The following is a 19,336-nucleotide window of genomic DNA, read 5'->3' on the forward strand; positions in this document are numbered from 1 at the left end:
CTACAATTTCAGATATATTTAAGTCTCTCCTGAAATGAGTTAAGTGGTGACTTAATCAAACTTGACTTGTTCGATAAATGACCCCAATCAAGTTTAGGCTTATAAAATACCAGTTAAGACAAGCTAAACTTGATCGCCTTTGTGCTTTGCTCACCTCCGTCCGTTTATACACAGAAAAAAATTATGCCAACAAATTGCTAATTTAACGAACCGTCGAAATCGAACCGCACCAGGTGGTTTTTTGTGCTCATATGATTTCTCTATTGTTTTGGTCGGGGAGTTCAAAGTGGGGAAGAGAGGGGACCGTCCATTTGTAAACGACTGTATCTTTCCTTGACCTGTCTGCATTATTGTCCCTTCCAAAACTTAAACTAATCAACACAGAATGCGATATCTCAGCGAAAAGCCAACGCTAGCTCTCACGCATCTAAACTACCATTTTTGGCCCTCTGCCAATTCCTGCTTTCATGTGCGGGTGGTAGGTAGGTTAGCTTAGGAAACAGAGCAAAGATTTACAGCTATGCACGTGGTCTTTCCTAGAAGTAGGAATGCGAAAGAATGCCCAAATGTGTGCTTGAGAAAATGACTTGATGTGTCTCCTATGATAAAGGCTCTTTAGCATTTTCTTTGGCACAATCGATCAAGTACTTGTAACAACTGCTAGAAAACACTTGTGTGATAAGTGCTTAATGGTTTTGTTGTTAGTGATTGATAACTGTTTAAATGCTAAGGAAATGGCATATGATGATCAGATTCCTAGTAGTGGAAATATGGAACTTTCGATACAATACGATATGAAAGTGTTGTTTGCAATGCGCATGCATATGAGCCAAACTTTTAATGTAAGTAAATGATTTTAACCTAAAATTATATATGCAATGCGCATGCATATCAGCCAAACTTTTAATGTAACTAAATGATTTTAACCTAAAATTATGCTTAGGTTTATTAGCCTAAAAAGGTTTAATTACTTATATAATGACTCTATCTGACAGCTCTTACGAGCGGGTCATTATATGTAATTTCATTGAACTTCAATATTAGTTTATTATTCCACTAAAATAATATAATTTTAACCAAACTAATTATTTAATTTTTGTTCAAGATTATATTGATTACTATAATAAAATCAAGCAAGGAGGCAATGACCTAGTAACTAGTATCAAACCATGAATACGTTAACACATTAAGAACATCAAAATTAGTTAGATCAATAGTGGATGAGGTCCAAACTTCAAATCACCCCTTCATTTAACATACAAAAAAATGAACATTGTATTGTTGGACACATTAATCTTGGAGGGAAATTATTCAGTGGTCTCAGACTACCACATGGCACTGCCATGTGTAGGCCTGGGCATAGTTCCAGCCCGAGTTAGGGTCAATATGCTGAGCCCGGGACCGAGCCAGAAGTTTTCAGGTTGGTCTCAGACTCTCAGATGAAGTTTTTCGGAAGTCGGGACCGGAGAGAGCCTGGACTGAAGTTTTCAAGGCCGGGTTTCTCGGGATTTCGGGCCTTTTGCACCATCTCTAGATTCGGAATATCCGGTGAAGATCTATCTCTGATCCGGCTAGAAACAGATCAGCTGATGAAGGAATTTGAGGAGGTCGAGGAATTTGACAAAGAAATCCGGCCAAAAACATATTCGTCGGGGTTGACTGGTTGACTGGCTGACTGGCTGAGGAGAAAGAAGAAGAGAGAAGCAAAGTTGAGGTTGAGTGGTTGAATGGCAGAGGAGAGAGAAGAAGAAGAAGAGGAGAGAAGAAAAAGAGAAAGAAGAAGACAGAAGGAGAGAAGAATTGTGCAGCCGAGGATAGAAGAATATTTATATTGGGGTAAGGAATTACATGTGGTAAGGTGTACAATTCTTGTTTAGACAACTTATAAATGAACGACATGTGGAATATATATATATATATATATTTTTTTTTTGTTGGGTTTTTCAGGTTTTCTAATTGGTGGATTCCCATGCCCGGGACCGACCCTTTTTTTCATAAACGGTCCTGGCCTCTCATTTTTCAATTTTTTTTTAAAAGCCCAGCCCGAACCCAACTATCCAGATCGGTCCGATGCGGGTTTTCGGGTTTCTGGGTTAAAATGCCCAGGCCTAGTCATGTGGTAGTCCAAGCAATAACATCACTCAAATTTCGTGGGGACTATGCAGGGGGTGAAAAAATAAAAGATAAATTAAATTAAATGACCAATAATAAACAAACACAAATCGTATGAGTCAATAATATCAATTTGGACTACCACGTGTACCATGGTTTAGGACCACCAAATAATTTCCCAATCTTAGAAGTATTGTTGGACTCTAGATACCGTTTTGGTGTACTTTAAAACTTTTATCTTTTATCAAAATATATAATTTCTAGTAAATTGCTGGATAATTTTGGTACACTATAAAACTTACTTCTAGAAAGAAAATGAAGACTGAGTTGTGACAAGCAAAGTATTCGACTGAGTTGTAGAATGATGATGATGATTCTATCGTATGGCGCTGCAATGGTGTGTCAACAGTAAAGCGATGTATTGGATACAACGCCTCACGAGAGACAAACCCGTGATGATGATGATTATCTCGTTGAGCTTGTTTCAAGGTTATTTCATCGGCCTAAGTTTTTGTAGTGAGTTTAAACAAATTACTCTCTCTCTCTCTCTCTCTCTCTCTCATGCAATCTAAATTGCGCACAAAGGAAAATAGGCAAAGAACTCAGCAATGTAGAAATAGAAATTAGGTTCTCATCCAATAGATAAACAAAACTAATTGATGGAAAGAAAAATAAAGTCATAGCTAGTTATACATTCATGATTCGGGGCTTCAACAACCCCTAACTACTAAAAAATTAGTTATTCATGGAAAGAAAAATAAAACAAAACAAAACAATAGAAAGATAGGGAAGCAGAAGTCGCAAGGGAGAGAAGAGAGAGAGCTTTTTTAGATGTTGCACCGCTCTTTTATATTGCTCCTTGAGTCATCTTTCATTCCTTTTTGGATTAAGATTCCTTAAATTGTAAAGAAAGCCAACTTCTTGATTCTCTATTTGATTTAGGATTCTCCACATAATCTTTTCAATAAAAGATTGCCATGCCATCAATGCGATAAATGTGAATATCCTCCATATTTGCTGCATCACTTCCCTAGGTTAGGCTCCTCAATCCATCAAGATCTCCTGTTTAGGCCAGGACTTCAAACACTTCCTTATTTGAGCATCTTTCCTAAATTATTTCACTTTTTTGTATATTTGCTCGGAAAAATGTTATAAAATTAAATGAATAAAGAGAAAAATAAGTTAACAAAGATTAATATAGGGATTAACATTATAAACGCCTCAAAAAATGCTCCTATTAGGAGGGAATCCCATCACCAAAACAATGAGACTACGGTGCAGCTACCGAAACATTGAAAGGGGGAGATCCACGAGTCCAGAAGACTCGCCAGCTAGGGACCAAAAATGCCATAGTCATAGGCCAAGGAAATATGCCGGCAAAACCCTAGGGTTAGCCATGGCAAAGAGGAGAGAGTGATTGCTCTCATTTTTTGAATAATAACAAGGGATTTTCAATATTTACCCTAATTCTAGGGATTTTTTTCTCACTTACTCCATTAAGTTTTTTTTAAGTCTCCCTTACCCATGAAGAATAAGGTCTTCCCTAATACCTAATTATATATATATATATAGACTATTTTACCCTCACCCCTTTGTTACATAGAGAGAAAGAGAGAGAGAGAGAGAGAGAGAGAGAGAGAGAGAGAGAAACCACAGGAGACTTCGCCGGAGTTCGTCACAGGCCGCACCTTGTCAGAGGTCGTCGAACATCTCATAGAGCGTTGAAAGGTTTATTGCCCCCCAATAAACCTATATTGCCCCCAATAGAAGAGCAGTAAACCTCTATTGCCCCCCAATAGAACTTTCAGTTGCCAGAATATGAATTAATCTCCCTAAATTTAGATAAATAAAACTTTTATTAAAGAAAAAAATACTAAGAGATAAGGGAGACGAGGCCTAATCAAATTTGACTCCGGCCGGTCACATTGGGTATCCCATCACTGTATCGAAATGAGGTGGAAAAGATGAGAATACATGAAATTGAAATTGAGAGGTATGGTCTGAGTGCACCGTCACCGGAGATAGGCCATGAGCAATGTGCAACAGAGCCAATGGTGGTGGAGACCACCAGGTACCGCAGAGACATCGCGAACACTCTTACATCCCTCCCTGTGGCGCATTTGTGCCAGAAAAAGGTGTAGCTAGTGTTGAATTTGAGACGTCGTTCGGTCCAGTTCTTCGATTTGCAATCGATTGGCTCTGAACTGGCACTGACGGCGTTTGCTTTGACCTCTCCTACGTCCCAGCCAAATCGACTTGGAGAACAATACATATCAGAGAGAGAGAGAGGACAGAGTGGCAATAGTTGTAATTCATTAATTGGGTTGATGGCAAAATTGTCATTTGCTGTTAAATTGGGTTAGTGGAAATAAAAATCTGTTGTTGGGATAAATGAGATAATTTTTGCTTATTTTGGTGATTTTGGTCAAGGACCCTAATAACAATTCTTTGTTTGACTTCACAACTGATTATTGAAAAAGAAGAAAGGCAAAAATTCTTCTCACTACCTATACTTTCAGGGGTTCATCAGTTCAGTCCCTCCACTTCTTTTAATCAAAAAATTCCTCGCACTCTCCAATTTCATCAAATCGATCCATTCTGTCACTATTTTGTCAATTTTCTCTGTTAAGGTGCTGACTTGGCCAGCGGGGTCTGATTTGGCAGTTTTGTGGGATCTTTTCACAAAGAAAATTTTTGAAATACCCATACAAGTATAAACACAAACTCACACACAAACTCCGTCTTCTTCAACACCCCAAGCATCACTCTCCACCTCTCTCTCCTCTCACTTTCTCTCTCTAATGACCTCCTCCATGAAAGAACCACCTCTCTCTCATCCCCCCTTTCAAACCCTAACCCTAATCCTCTGCCACTAATGGCATCCTCCCCCAACCACACCCTCAACAGTGATTCAAACACCCACGCCTCCAAAAAGTCCAAACTTTTCTTCATTACCCCTTCCGAAATCATTGCCGAATTCTCCCACCACGACCCCAACGTCGCCCGGATCAACAACGGCAGCTTCGGGTCCTGCCCAGACTCCATCATCCAGGCCCAGCGCTGCTAGCAGCTCAAGTACCTCTCCTAGCCCGATTACTTCTACTTCAACGACCTCAAAAACAGCATCCTCCATTCCCGAACCATCATCAAGGATCTCATCAACGCCGACCACGTTGATGAGGTCTCCATCGTCGACAACGCCACCACCGCCGTTGCCATCGTCCTCCAGCAGACCGCTTGGGGCTTCTCCGAGAGCAAATTTGAGAAGGGCGACACTGTTGTCATGCTCCAATACTTTTACGACGCCGTTAAGAAGTCCATTGAGGCCTATATCACTCGCGCCGGCGGGTATGTTTTTGAGGTACCCTTGCCGTTTCCTTTGAATTCTAATGATGAGATTGTAACCGAGTTTAAGAAAGCTTTGGAAAAAGGGAAGGCGAATGGGAGGAGAGTTAGGCTATCTGTGATTGATCATATTACTTCAATGCCTTGTGTGGTTATACCTGTTAAGGAGTTGGTTAAGATTTGTAGGGAGGAGGGGGTTGATCAGGTTTTTGTTGATACGGCTCACATCATTGGGTGTATGGGTATGTTGGAAATTTTCTCTGTGAGAAGGTCCCACAAAACTGCTAGATCAGACATCAGCTGGCCACGTCAGCACCTTCACGGAGAAAATTTACGGAATAGTGATGGAATGGATCAATTTGATGAAATTGGAGAGTGCGAGACTTTTCTGATTAAATTAGCAGTGCAGGGACTGAACTGATGAACCCTTGAAAGTACAAGGTAGTAAGCAGAATTCAATCCAAGAAAAAACTTGACAACTTGTTTTCTTAATTCTTCTCTTTTTCAAAATATGCATCTATAGTCATTTGACTTTTCTGTTTCCCTAAATCAAACTTAATCCTTGATCTTTTGGAGTGCATACACCACATTTGGTATATGTTTTTCATTTTGTAGCAAAAAGTGGTTTAATGTCACTATTGCTTGAAAGACCTCTTTTGGAGAAACAACCTGTAAAACACAACTGCCATCAGGATTATGATCATCATCATTATGCATGTGTATCCATTACCCCTTGAGTAATCTCTTCATCGGTACGATTTTTCATTATTGCATCATTTTCACTTGGATAATTCAAAACGAGTTCCACAATCATAGGCATTCTATAATTTAGACTAGAAATGAGTTGGGATAATTCTTGGATACTAACTTTAATGTACATCGAACATAAAATATTTTCTGGTTTTATATTTAATACATGTGGTTGAGATGCATTTGTCTCTCATAATCTCTTAAAACTGTCTCTTAGATGAGCAAATCTGTTCTAAATTAATACTTTAGTATTTTATCAATAAATTAATAATTATTGATTTATCTATTCAATAATAATTCCGCTAAATTAATAATTTTCTGTGATCCCAACCTTATTAATCATTAATTTATCAAAGTTTTACTGTAATTAAAAATCAATCATACACTCATAAAAATGGGGAACTAAGAGTATCTTTAGCAGACTCTCTATTTTGGCTCCTTAGCTATTTTGGAGAGCATGTTTAGCTTTTTATATATTTTAGCAGCTGCACCAGACTCCTAAGTGGCTCTTCATTATAACTTTTAGCTATCTCGCTCCTAAATATAGAGAGTGAGATGAGGCTCTCTATAATTTATAACATTCCTTTTGAGTTATTTTATGTAATTTTTAAATACATTTAAACTATTTAACCTTCCTTTAAAAAATAATATAAATTAAACTCACCATAATAGAGAGCGCTGATGCAGAAGTATTTCTAAAGTGGCTAGCCAAAATGACTTTTTAGCTACTTTGGCTAAAATTTGACTCAAAAATAGCTAGCATTGCTAAAGATGCTCTAATACAAGACTCCAATTAAAAAAAATAAAAAACGCTCAAACCAAAACTCAAAACGTCCTTGACCCAAAGCATCAAAAGTAGCCAAAATTATCCCACTTACCCCAGTAACATATTTTTATTCCCATCTACACAATTTGACAGCAAATGACCATTTTGCCCACCACTCAATTAAGAAATTGCAGCCTGTGCCATTCTCTCTCTATCCCATCCCATCCCTTTGCCGGAGCCTGCCCTCTCTCTCTCTCTCTCTCTCTCTCTCTCTCTCTCTCTCTCTCTCTCTCTCTCTCTCTCTCTCTCTCTCTCCAGCACTACACCGGTGGATTTCCACGGAGGCGGTGTTTTCGGGCGCTGATCTAGAGGCGGAGGTAGAGGATTCATGGCGTTTCTAAGTGCTGATCCATCGGAAAGCAACGGTGCTGTTCACGTCGTTGTTTCTTCGACTTCGGTAGCCGAGCCGATTTGAATCGTCGTCTCTCTCCACTTTCTCTCCAGCATGACGCCTTTTTCTCTCTCTCTTGCAGATTCCGACGATCCAACCATCTCGCCGGTCTCCTCACAACAGTAACCAAGGGCTTGCAACCGGCAACGAGTCTGCAACCAAGAGCCTGCAACTGAGGGCCTGATTTGACATTCAGACATCTTCGTGCTCCAGTTTCGATCGATTGATTAGGATCAAAACAGCAACCGCTGGCCTGCAACTAGCTACAAGTCTCCAACCGGCGAAGAAAGGTGTAGCGGTGGGTGCCCTAATCAATTTTTTTTTTTTTAAGTAATGGGACAGAAGGAAAGAAAAAAAAAGTTTTGAAGTCTATTGGGGGGCAATAAAGGTCTGTTAATTGGAGGGCAATAGACATTTTAAAATTGATATAATCTCTTCGTTTTTTTCTTTAATCAAAGTTTTATTTGTCTAATTTTAAGAAGATTAGTTCTCATTCCCGCTACCAAAAGTTCTATTGGAGGGCAATATACGTCTATTGGGAAGCAGTAGAGGTTTATTGCCCCTCTATTAGGGGCAATAGACGTCTATTGGGGGCAATAAATCTTTCCGGCGACCTATGAAATCTCTGATGACCTCTTTGGGGACCTCCGGCGAGGTTTTCAGAGAAGTCCGGTGGGCGGCGCCCGATGACGGGATTCAGGCGGCAGGTGACAGGCTCCGGCGAAGTCTCCGATAGTTTCTCTCTCTCTCTCTCTCTCTCTCTCTCTCTCTCTCTCTCTCTCTCTCTCTCTCTCTCTCTCTCTCTCTCTAAGTCACAAAGGGGTGAGGGTAAAATGGTATTAAAATAAAATAAAATAAAAAAATCTTAATGGAGTATTTGGAAATACATCCTTAGCGTGCTTTGGGTAAGAGTGAATTAAAAAACTTAATGGGGTAAGTGGGAAAAATGTCCCTAGAAATGGGATAAATGGACAAAAACCAAACTCAAATGAAAACAAAACCCTAATGCGAATAAGGCAAGATAGAGAAGACAGTACCCGACACTCGTCTCTGCCACCCAATTAACCTACCGCTACACCAACATTGAAAATTTGCTCAAATGGTCAAAACCTACCTAAAATTGAAAGATTGACACCAAAAAGTTTTGAAATCACCCAATCCATGCAAAATTGAATTTAAATTTTTCGAACATCCAATTATGATCTAATTCTGAATGATTATCTATATTACACAATCACAAATATATAAACACATGAAACAAAAACATGCTAACTTTTCCAAAGTGATTAATAAACTTGTGAAAGTGGCTATGATACCACAATGTGATCTAGTTCTTAATAATCACCTAGATTACAAAATCAAAAGTATATATATATATATATATATATATATATATATTAACAAAGGCATGCTAACCATAATATATATTAATAAACACTAGTACAATATTCTATATAGATAACGGTTCCGCACCGTTGTTTGCAAAAATATATATTCGTTGTCTAGGTGAGTGTTGTCTTTTTACGTTTCACTCCACAACGGTACTTCACCGATGTCTAACATTATAAAGCACAATAGTTTTTAGTTAGAAATCGTTGTGCCTATACATAGCACATACCGTTAACACTAAATACACCGTTGTGTATGTAATTATTTAATAACGATTTTTACTTAGAAATCAATGTGGTAATATAATTGTCACATTACTTTTGGCCTTCAACAACTTTAAAACACAACGGTTCTTAACCAAAAAAATGTTGGCTTGAAGAATTCTATACATCAGTTTTAAGTTAAATTTTTTTTTTCCAACTTCATTACACAACAGTTTCTCATCAATAACGTTGGTTTTGAAGAACTGTTGCATCGGTTTCTAAATTAACAATGTTGTACAAAACTATGAAGATAGTAAGTTACAATGATTTGTAGGATAAATCCATTGTCTCTTCTAGCCAGAGAGACGACGATTTTTTTTTCAACCATGATGTAGTGCATCAATTCATGAAATTAAAATGAAATTGCAATTTATTAATAAAGAACTACTTCAAGTAATCACATTACAATGCTTTCGCAATTGAAATTTCTTGAGTGAACTTTGCAAAAGTAAAAGAAACTAATATATAAAGTACTTAGCTGTCATATAATAGAAAATGTAGTTTTGCTACTAATTAAAGAAGCTTCACTAGGTACATAGTTAAAGCATAGAACTAATATCCAAATTGCAAAAGAACAAGAGGTCCATGTGAATGAACAAGAGGATATTTGTGCTTAAGGTTCACCAGATCCCAAAACCTACAAAAAAAAAAAAAAAAAAAAAAGAGGATAAAGTTTACATAACCATATTCTCACTAACAAACTATATACCCCATATTGCAAGAAACAAAAAGCATCAAAACAGCATATGTGCAAAAGTGCTTATGGAGGTACCCTTACATGCCGGGGAACCTGATAGTTATAGTTATTATAGTTCATCACCCAAACTCCATGATTGATCTGCCACTAACACAGAAGCATATAACCAGTTAAATCTCTCCCTCTCCTCTCCCCCTAGCAACTATTATGTTACCTGGAAATTGATTAGCATAACTTGCAAGTTGCAAGACAATCTGCATCACAGACCAACCAATTTTGATTTGAGTACTCTATAGCAACAAAACAAAGTACCTTCACAGCAAACCCAACCAATTTTACTGAAACAAACCAAGAAGTTCAAAAGATACATAAAAGTTATATCAATCATGAAGAACAGAAAGGACTTTGTTTTCTATGTGCATGAGTTTGCTCTATTCATAGTTTGATATTATTCAAAGTTACACCACTATTGCAATACTAATTGTTATTCAAATAATGAACCAAACCAACCGATTCTTAGGAAAAAAAAGTGCAAAAACGAAAAGTGCATAGCTTACAGATTTCAATTCTGGTAAAATTGCCATGTGGAAATGTTCCGAGCAATGATCAAATGAGTGCCATACTAAATTTCTCTGGAGCTCCTTGAACAGAAATTATAGCTTCAAAAGAAAAAATGAATCAAACCAATGGAAATCATAATCATGATGACATGAAAAGGAAAAATACCATTGTATTATGAATAGCAAAAGTTAATTGGATTAAAAGAATTAATCATCGCTTCAAGATACCAGCAAAACTAAAACAAAAACAACAACAACAACAATAGGAAGTAAAAACCAATGAACAATCATCTTTTTGAAAATCTTATACTCGAATTTGCAGACCGAGGAAGGATTTCCTTTCCTCTCTTTGGGCTGTGTTTCCCTTTTGGATATATTGTATCAGGATTTGTTCAGAAATAGAGATCAATTGGAAAAAGAAACCACAAACATATATGACAGTCATCAAACCATAAAGAAAAAAAAAACAGAAAACAAAAGGAAGCAAAAACCAAAGAAGAATATATTTAGCAAAAAAGAAGAATACATTTAGCAAAATTTGAGAAGAATACTCTTAATTCACAAATGAGTTTGGGAATGATTCCTACGAGTTCCTTAGCAGCCAATGGTAGACCATAACCCAGTTCTCCACTTGCTAAGTCCAAATTCTTAATATAAACGCACCAGGCAGTGGTACAGAATACAAAGAATACTTAGACGTGAACTGAAATCGGTGGATGAATAGTGAATACTTATATATTCACTACATTAATTAATGTCAATTACATGATGCATTCAGGAATTTATTTTATTCTGGAGGATTGGAAGCCAGATTACATGGATCAAGACGCTTCCACCATCCATAATATAAGATTCCTATAAGATGAAAAGAATATAATACTAAATCTAAACTGAAAACGAAATAAAACATTCAACACTCACCCCATAAAACAATCAATCAAGGTAATATAATAGATCGAATGGAAACTATGTCTAACACTACCAATTACCAGAATTGATAAAATGATAACAAAACTAAAAAGGAGCCATATGATAGAGGAAAAGAAAACTAAGCTATTATAATTAATCAGTGCTGAATGCCTTAATTAAACTTTGGTGGCTCCACTATTCAAGATAATGGATAATATACCCTTTCCAAGCGTTTTAGGCAGTCTAAAATCAAACAAAGGATATTTTAAAGAAGATAGACAACCAATTGCCACTCTTCCTAGTGTAACAATAACAACATACAGATGCCTTAAAAAGCATGATTCAAAGCAAGTGGAAAAGAGTTTGCTGCTTATATGTTAGTTCCTAATTTGGTAAAAATTAAAGCAAAAACAATTTACTGCTCGTATCTTAATATTGAACCCAGAAGCTTGTCTTTGTGATATAGATATATTAGACCATATGATATATAGTCTAAGATGACGATAAGCAAATCTCTACCACTGTTCAAGGTAATGGATATATGAGAAGCAAATCTCTACCACTTTCATCAACTTACTAACATGACGATATGTATATCCATTACATTTAACGGATTCTATAGTTGTCATTGTTTCAGTCCTTTCCTAGTTTATAAATGCGATGAAGAGGTACCTGAAATCAAAAGGCGCTTTATTGGTGGCGGCGCTCAGTTTAAGAGCGATGGAAATCTGACGTGCGACCCTAGGACCGAGCCATTGCGATTCTCCTCATGCTCCTGCTGTAATACGGACTTCATTTTCATTCGGTTAACTTCACCGTAAACAACATAAATATGAAAATAATGAGAACATGAATACCTGCTTTCACTCTGTGTAGAAAAGATGAAGATACCTGAAAAACTGAAAGAACACCAAATAGAATACCCAAATCAATGGAAAACGAAATCTCAAAATTACCCAATAACAATTAGCTAGTCTCACCTTAGGTGAATCTGCAATCACCGATTTTGATGCTAAATTTTTTTCTCTTTATCAGTTTGATTTTGCTCTACTCCTCTCTCCGCGTTTCTTTTCTCCTTTTATATGAATGGTAAATCAAGAGGGGTGAATATCTGATGAAACCATATCTACTCTGATCATCTCCCACCGTCCCACGTCGTCTTCACGTCTTCTTCTGTGGCAGCTGTTCTTTCCTCTGGAGATGGTGCTGACTGCAGGCTTCTTCTTTTCTTTTTTTCCGGGCGAATGTATTTATATTTTTTTCATTTGTTTTTTGTATTTTACATTGCTTACCCTCCTTGATATTCTTCACAGGTTAATAAGAAAACTTCTAACCAAATGACCAACACTTTGTCAATATCTATAGATAACGGTTTTGACCAAACTGTTGTACAAGTTAAATGATAAAATTTCTAACCAAGGGAGCAACACTTTTTTAATATTTATAGATAACGGTTTTGACTATACTGTTGTAAAAATAAAAAACAGAACGTTTTTTATTAAACCGTTATCTAGGTAACGTTGTCTATTTTCGATTTTGTACTAGTGAAAGACAAGACACATACCTGATGTGGGGAAGAGTCAAACGTCATTAAGGCAAGTCTTAGTCTTTTGCAGGTCTCTAAGTCCGAGTAATCTCTCAATGGGGCGAGTGAGTGTATAACTCATTGTCTAGAGAATGCAAGGACATCGACTAATTATTCAGACTTCAGAGGTTCATATTAGGATTCTTCCTATAAAAGTGATCCTAATTCTAAAGTCATTAATTATTATTGTAATTACTTCGTATAAATAATATTGATGAGTCTACAAAATAATTCTTACGCCAATACCAATGAACAAGGAACATCTCCGCCGTGAAGTAAAAAACAAAGCTAGAGTTGTTGGCATGGAAACTAAAACCACAATGGTACTAGACGAAGGTGTAGATGCAAGCACCAAAGTCAGTAAGTCACTGTTCTGTACAGCTCCATTTTACCATAAGCATCGGAATATGTTAGGATGTGGCTGCAAGAGTCCACCTCAGGAATCCACCCAAGGACTTAATTTGATGAGCCATGCAATGCAAAATTTAATTATGAGGTTCAAGAGTATATATCCATAGAAGATCTGGAGAGAGGAAAAGAAAACATAAAGAAGAAGAAGAGAGAGAGACGGATAGAGCCGTTAAGAAAACGAATGACTCCAACTCCGTCGTCAAAGGAACAAACGGAGCCACTAGAGGTTGAAGCATGCCACTGACTCACTGAGTACGATGGCAGCATAGAGAGCGAGAGAAGAGTCTAATTCAAAAATATTACACGATTTTAACATTCTTTCCATATTTTACACATATGTCACCTTATGTAAAAGTCTCGGTGCGTATAACTGATGCAAAGTCGTGTAGTTAATTCTTACTAATTTTGTGCATATGCAATTATGCATTACCAAATTTGTCAATTCTTTAAATATGCAATATTTAATCCAATGACCTGCCATATTTGGTTCAACCTTAGTTTCTTACTATTTTGCTGCCTATATATTTTCAACAGCACTACTTCACTAGATAAGCAAAATCTAATCCAGCAACGTGCCGTATTTGGTTCAACCTTATCAACCGTAATATATTTCATCCTATCTCGAATGACTAATAATGTTGTTTCATTGGCTCATTATATTTAAACATAAATAGTTTATGTAATATTTACCATCTCTTACTATTTAGTGTCTATATATTTCATAGTTTGCTAATTCATTACATAAGAAAAATTTAACACAATGACCTGCCGTATTTGGTTTAACATGATCATACATTGTCATTAGTACTAATAACGACATGACCAAATACGAAATGTTGAGTTAAAGATACTGAATTTGTAGTTCTATTTATATTTAATATCTACTTCAATGACTTGTTATATTCACTTTAAGTCTCATTTACATTTTTGGCCCCAAGTAATTTTAGCCTTTTCCACCTTGATTTTCATTTGCTTTTTCTCATGGACTTCAAAATCTCTTCCTCAGTAACACATGAACTAGCAAACAAAATGACCATATCTACTCTCTAGTGGAGTGTTAATGTCTTATTTAGCTAAGTTATCCAAATGATTTAAAATACAATTATGAAGTAATGGATTTGTACTTGAGGAAGTAAAAATACACATGAGCATTTATGAGGTTGAAATTGTAGGCAACACAATGAAAAATCGATGGTATAGATTACATAGGTTAAAAGTAAATAATTTTCCCTTAATGTAATCAAAATATTAACTGTTAGTTGGAGTCATAACTGTCATTTCTCAAATCTTATGCATTTCTACCTTCTTAACTCAGGGGATTAAAATCCCTTGTCATCATGTCATAATCCCCCTACCACCTTTACAAAGATTTACCCGAGACATTAATGGTGCTCTACAAACTACTTCGATAACATTCCTAACTGAGTCTAACCATCAATTAATGCTTCTTGCCCTCAAATCCTATATAAACGAGCCTCTGCAGATTCACTGAACCACACCTCTTGGAGTTCTGAGTAGCTTTAACATTTCATTCTCTGAGTACTACTTCTATATTTGTAAGTACAAGATTTTGTACATGTTATTTGTTGGCATTCCCATACAAAGCTAGTGAAGTATATCATGACAATTCATCACTGAAGAAGCTGGAAAAGGGCCTAATACTGATCTCAGAGACGTTACAGGTAAATGCATGTCATGAGTCAGCATATGCATTGGGATTGCAACCTGTGTTGCAATCCTCGAGTCAGTCCTAGGTTTTAGGAAGTTTGTTTTCGGAAAGTATCTTTCTATTCTTAAATTTTATTATCCAAAGATATTTTCCACCAGTGAAAATCATCCATTTGAAGACCTAATTGATTTAGCTCTGTTTATTTTAATTGGCAATCTTTTGTTAAAAAGATTTTTCCTAATAGGAATCAATTAGGGTTAGGCGCATTAATTGTACACGATTCTTTTTCCTCCATATAATTCTGAAAATATGGTCTAGGTTTAGAGAGCTTTTAATTTGCATATCATATCAATTTGCATGTGATTGATGCATATATTGTGGGACTAAACTAATTGCTATCTTATAATGTTTAAGGAAAGAAGTTCAGGAAATCGTATATGCATTTAGAATGGTTATGATTGCATATCAGATAACTTTCCTTAGAGATGACAGTTACATGATATTCGTAAGGATTAGTTGAGTCTCACGATGTGTTTAAAAAACCTTCCAAGCTTATCTCAATTTGTGATTAATGTGATTGGATTGAGGGGGAGTCTTTATTTTCTATAAAAGGTTTTGAAACTGCATTATGGCAGTCAGAGTTTTATGATTGAGAATTTTAATTGTGCTGCATAGTCTACACTAACTGTTTTACAAAACTCTCATTGTTTGTTTGATTGATTGATCATACTGCTTGTTCACTGCATTCATCACTTGCATGTGTGATTGAGATCAGTGAAGCTTCAAGGCAAGATTGAATCTGAAGGCGTGTCCAGATTTCTTCATCTATACAGATTGCTTCATAGTTGTTTAGAATAGGTCTTTTACAGTTGTGAGCAAGTTAGCATTGTTGCTAGTCAATGTGGTTGAGTTGAATACCACTACTTGTGATCTGTAACAACCTTGATTCATATTGGATTTGATTCTCGTGTAGGCTACGTAAACAGCCTCGCAGTGAAGTTTCCTCAGTGGAGAGGTTTACACTGCGTCAGCAATTCTTGTGTTCTTTTATTTGTGTTGTTGCTTGTTTGAATAACTGTCATTACTCAAACTCTATCAATTTTGTTCCATCCGGTATTTACAATATTGCTTTCAATCCATTGAACAATGGCCAACCCCAACAACACAAACACCACACCATCCACAAAAACCACAGTTGCTGAAACTGTAACACTCTCCAACAACGACAACGTTGCTGCTGCTCCTCTCGGCACTGCTATAAATGACCACCACGTCCAGGGCCTTGAGGCACCGGTGGTAATCACTGCTGAGAGACTTTATGCAGCAGTTACGGACTATGGTGAAAGTACTGAGTATAGTATACTAATATATTGTCCATTTGTCCCACCAAGGGAAAAGGGATGAAGCTCCTGGCAGGACAACCCCAGTCGGGGACCCTAACCAGTAACCACTGCCCAAACTGGGACCGGCGCAACGGAGTCTTCCCAGGGGAAGCGTAACATGGATGAGCTACCTTGTTGTCATGTATGTAACAGACAATTTATCTCATCGAGATCCCTCCAAAGCCATATGCAAGTCCACAAGGGTAGATCAAGAAGACGTGTTAGAGCTCCTCCAACATTTAAAGGGCATAGAAAAGCTGTTCAAAGAGGTAATTACCCTAAAATATTTCATGATATATATTGGAGATTGCTTTTGTAGTGATTAGTTACTTTTCTTCTCATGCTTATTCTCACTGCTAACACTTTGTTATGTCACATACTTATGAAGTTGAGGTGCCGAACAACACAATTAGTCCCCGAGATAATTGATCTCACTTTAGTTAGGGATCGATGTTGGTTCTCCTCCTGAGGAATGCAGGATCCAGATTGATTTGAACAAGCCCCCTCTCAGGGATGATGAAGATGATGGTATGGGCGGTAGGCCGGAGTTGGTTGCATAACCGTAAGGGTTTCATGTCCTCAGTGGTGTTATGGAATAAAGAAGCGTATAATTGTTTGGGGTTGTGTAGGTCCATTGCAGTTGGAAAAAGTTGTAAATGTACTCTTTATTTTGAATAAGAGCATATGTTTTTGTTTGTGTTCTATGCTTTTATTTGAGGAGTCGGTGTTTGTTTATGCATCGTTGATGGCCTTTTTTACTATATAAATCTGAATAGTTGGGCCTTTTTTTCACCGCTACGGGGCGTTAAGGCTCGACGGAGATGGGGGCCGCGCAACGAAGGGAAGCTGGGATCGGAGGTCTTTCTGCCAGGGGGAGATCGATCCGATCTGAACCGATCAGTGGTGCGAAACCCATTCCAAATCTGGTATCTGGCCCAGGGGAGTCGTCATCTTCGGTCCGGCGAGTGGCCGCGTATTCACGGTAGTGCTGCAGTCGCGGTGAAGGCTTGATTTACGGATCGTGGTGGGTGTGCGACGGTGGGAATGCGGTTGGAACTCTTCCGGGCTTGGTGGGGCTTTTCCACATTTTTGGTCAGGTCTTGAGCCTGGGTCATGGTGTTGGGCCCAATCAGGGTTGTTTTGGTTTTTTCGTTGCAGCTTATTTTATGCTTTTAATAAGTCCGGACCACGTTTTGGTTTGGAGATGTGCGCTTTGTCCAGGCCTGCGCACCTTGCGTGCCATGTCTGCTCTAGGTAGGGGGCGAGTTCCTTGCTTTGTCAAATGGTCGCAGCCTCCTATTGGCATAATGTAGCTAAGTACGTGTCACCGAGTTATATTTCCAGTGGCAGCATACTAGGAAAGCTGATAGTATATATTGGTAACTCATGGCTCCGAGTGAGCATTATATTTCCGGTTTGTCACCACATTTGTAAAGCGAGTGGAGTAGCCCGTAGAACATTCTTTGCTAAAAGGTGCATGTTAGAATGCATATTCTTAGATGAGACGCATGTTATTATCTCGGGTGGTTCTCTTGAGACTTATTATAATTTGGGGTTAAGGCACTATGTCCCCCCCTGTATTCTACGGTTTCATTAATGATTAAGGCGTGAGGGCTGCTGCACCAGCCATTTCTTAAAAAAAAAGAAAAAAAAGGCTAATAAGAATGTCTTTTCAGTGATTATTGTATTTGAAAATGACAATCTAGTAATGGTGTATGTAGTTACTTTTTTACTATTTCAGTGCTTATATCTTTCTAAACTTGCTCATGCACTAGATATGCAAAATCTAATATAGCGACATGCCGAATTTGGTTTAGCCGTATCATACAATGCCAATAAGACTAATCAAGTTTTGATTAAACAAGACAGGTAGGGTTAAATATACAAAAATTTCTAATTCAATATGCTGATATTTAATACCCAATTAAATGACTTGTCATATTAACTTTAAGCCCCATTTATAGTTTTTACCCAAATAATTTTGGCTTCTTACACCTTGACTTAAAATTTGATTTTGTCATACAGTTCAAATTATCTTCCTTGATAAACAGATGATGGGACATATTTCTAAATAAGTAGACAAAATGACCATATCTACCGTCTAGTAGAGTATATATTGTTTAGCTTTCTAAATACAATTTTGGAATATTTTGCCTATGTATGAGGAAAAACACATGAGCATTTGTATTGAAACTGTGTGCAAGAAAGCAATAGATCAATGGTCCAAATTACATAGGTTGCTATTGTGATGACCTGGTTTTCTGTTATTTAAATTTAGTATTTAATAATGGACCAGTTGTACGAGTATTTGTTATTATGCTTTATTCGTAGGTTGTATGTGGAGTGGAATGGTTTTCGTACGTATAAATATTTGAATTTCACAGTTTAGGGGGTCGTGTGAAGTTTGACTTTTTATATGTTGGGATCCTCGGAAAACTTCATTCACGAAAGTCGTAGAGCGCGTCGATACGAGTTCGTGGACATGCGGAACGCGTAAATCGGAGTTTGTATGAGGAAGTTATGGCTATTGGAAAAAGTTTCCGTTTTAGTATATAAAGGAAAAATCAGAAATTATTTTCATTTTCCTCATTTCCTTTTCCGGAAACCTTCCTCCCTCTCTCTCTTCTCTCTCGTCCGCGCCCTCAGAGTCGAAGATTTTCGACTGACCCGACCCGAACCCGGCATTCCGACCCGACTTTTCCGGCGAACTCCGGCCATCTCCGGCGACGAAACTTTCCAGACAGGATCGTCTCCGCCGTCTGGTGGTCCCTGTGGTGTTCTCTAGCGACGAGATCCACCGTGTACGGCGCTGCAAGGCTGTACAGTTAGCGTTTTCGGACCCGGCCGGAAAACACAACTCCGGCGACTTCATGGCTTCAACGATTCCTTGGTTGAGTTCAGAATAGGCTTCCTGATCGATCTATGGTAGTTGTTTCGATCGATTTACGTGGAAATCGGATAAACTCGGATTGGATTACTGTTCACGGCTTGTGAGGTAGTTTTCGATCCCTTAAGCTTGTTTTCTGACTTCGATCCAGTTATGAAAG

General features: G+C 37.6%; 1 protein-coding gene and 1 long non-coding RNA gene across 3 annotated transcripts; one reads left to right on the forward strand and one right to left on the reverse strand.

Moving 5' to 3' along the window:
* The first annotated feature begins 4,987 nt into the window (after window positions 1–4,987).
* LOC112203324 (probable L-cysteine desulfhydrase, chloroplastic) lies at window positions 4,988–6,194 on the forward strand. The gene is given in 2 exon segments (XM_024344309.1): window positions 4,988–5,699; window positions 6,073–6,194. Coding segments are annotated over 2 exon segments (834 nt in total).
* A 3,341-nt stretch (window positions 6,195–9,535) lies between these two features.
* On the reverse strand, window positions 9,536–12,511 carry LOC112166448. 2 transcript variants are annotated; one of them, XR_002923273.2, is made up of 6 exons: window positions 12,223–12,511; window positions 12,100–12,141; window positions 11,915–12,020; window positions 10,331–10,432; window positions 9,855–10,027; window positions 9,536–9,713 (listed from the first exon to the last, which is right to left on the reverse strand). It is a non-coding gene; the product is annotated as an uncharacterized LOC112166448 (long non-coding RNA). The 2 variants fall into 2 exon arrangements; XR_002923275.2 differs by having other exon boundaries at window positions 9,849–10,027.
* Between the last annotated feature and the right edge of the window lie 6,825 nt (window positions 12,512–19,336).

Source organism: Rosa chinensis, chromosome 5 (assembly GCF_002994745.2).
Source record: "Rosa chinensis cultivar Old Blush chromosome 5, RchiOBHm-V2, whole genome shotgun sequence".
NCBI lineage: Eukaryota > Viridiplantae > Streptophyta > Magnoliopsida > Rosales > Rosaceae > Rosa > Rosa chinensis.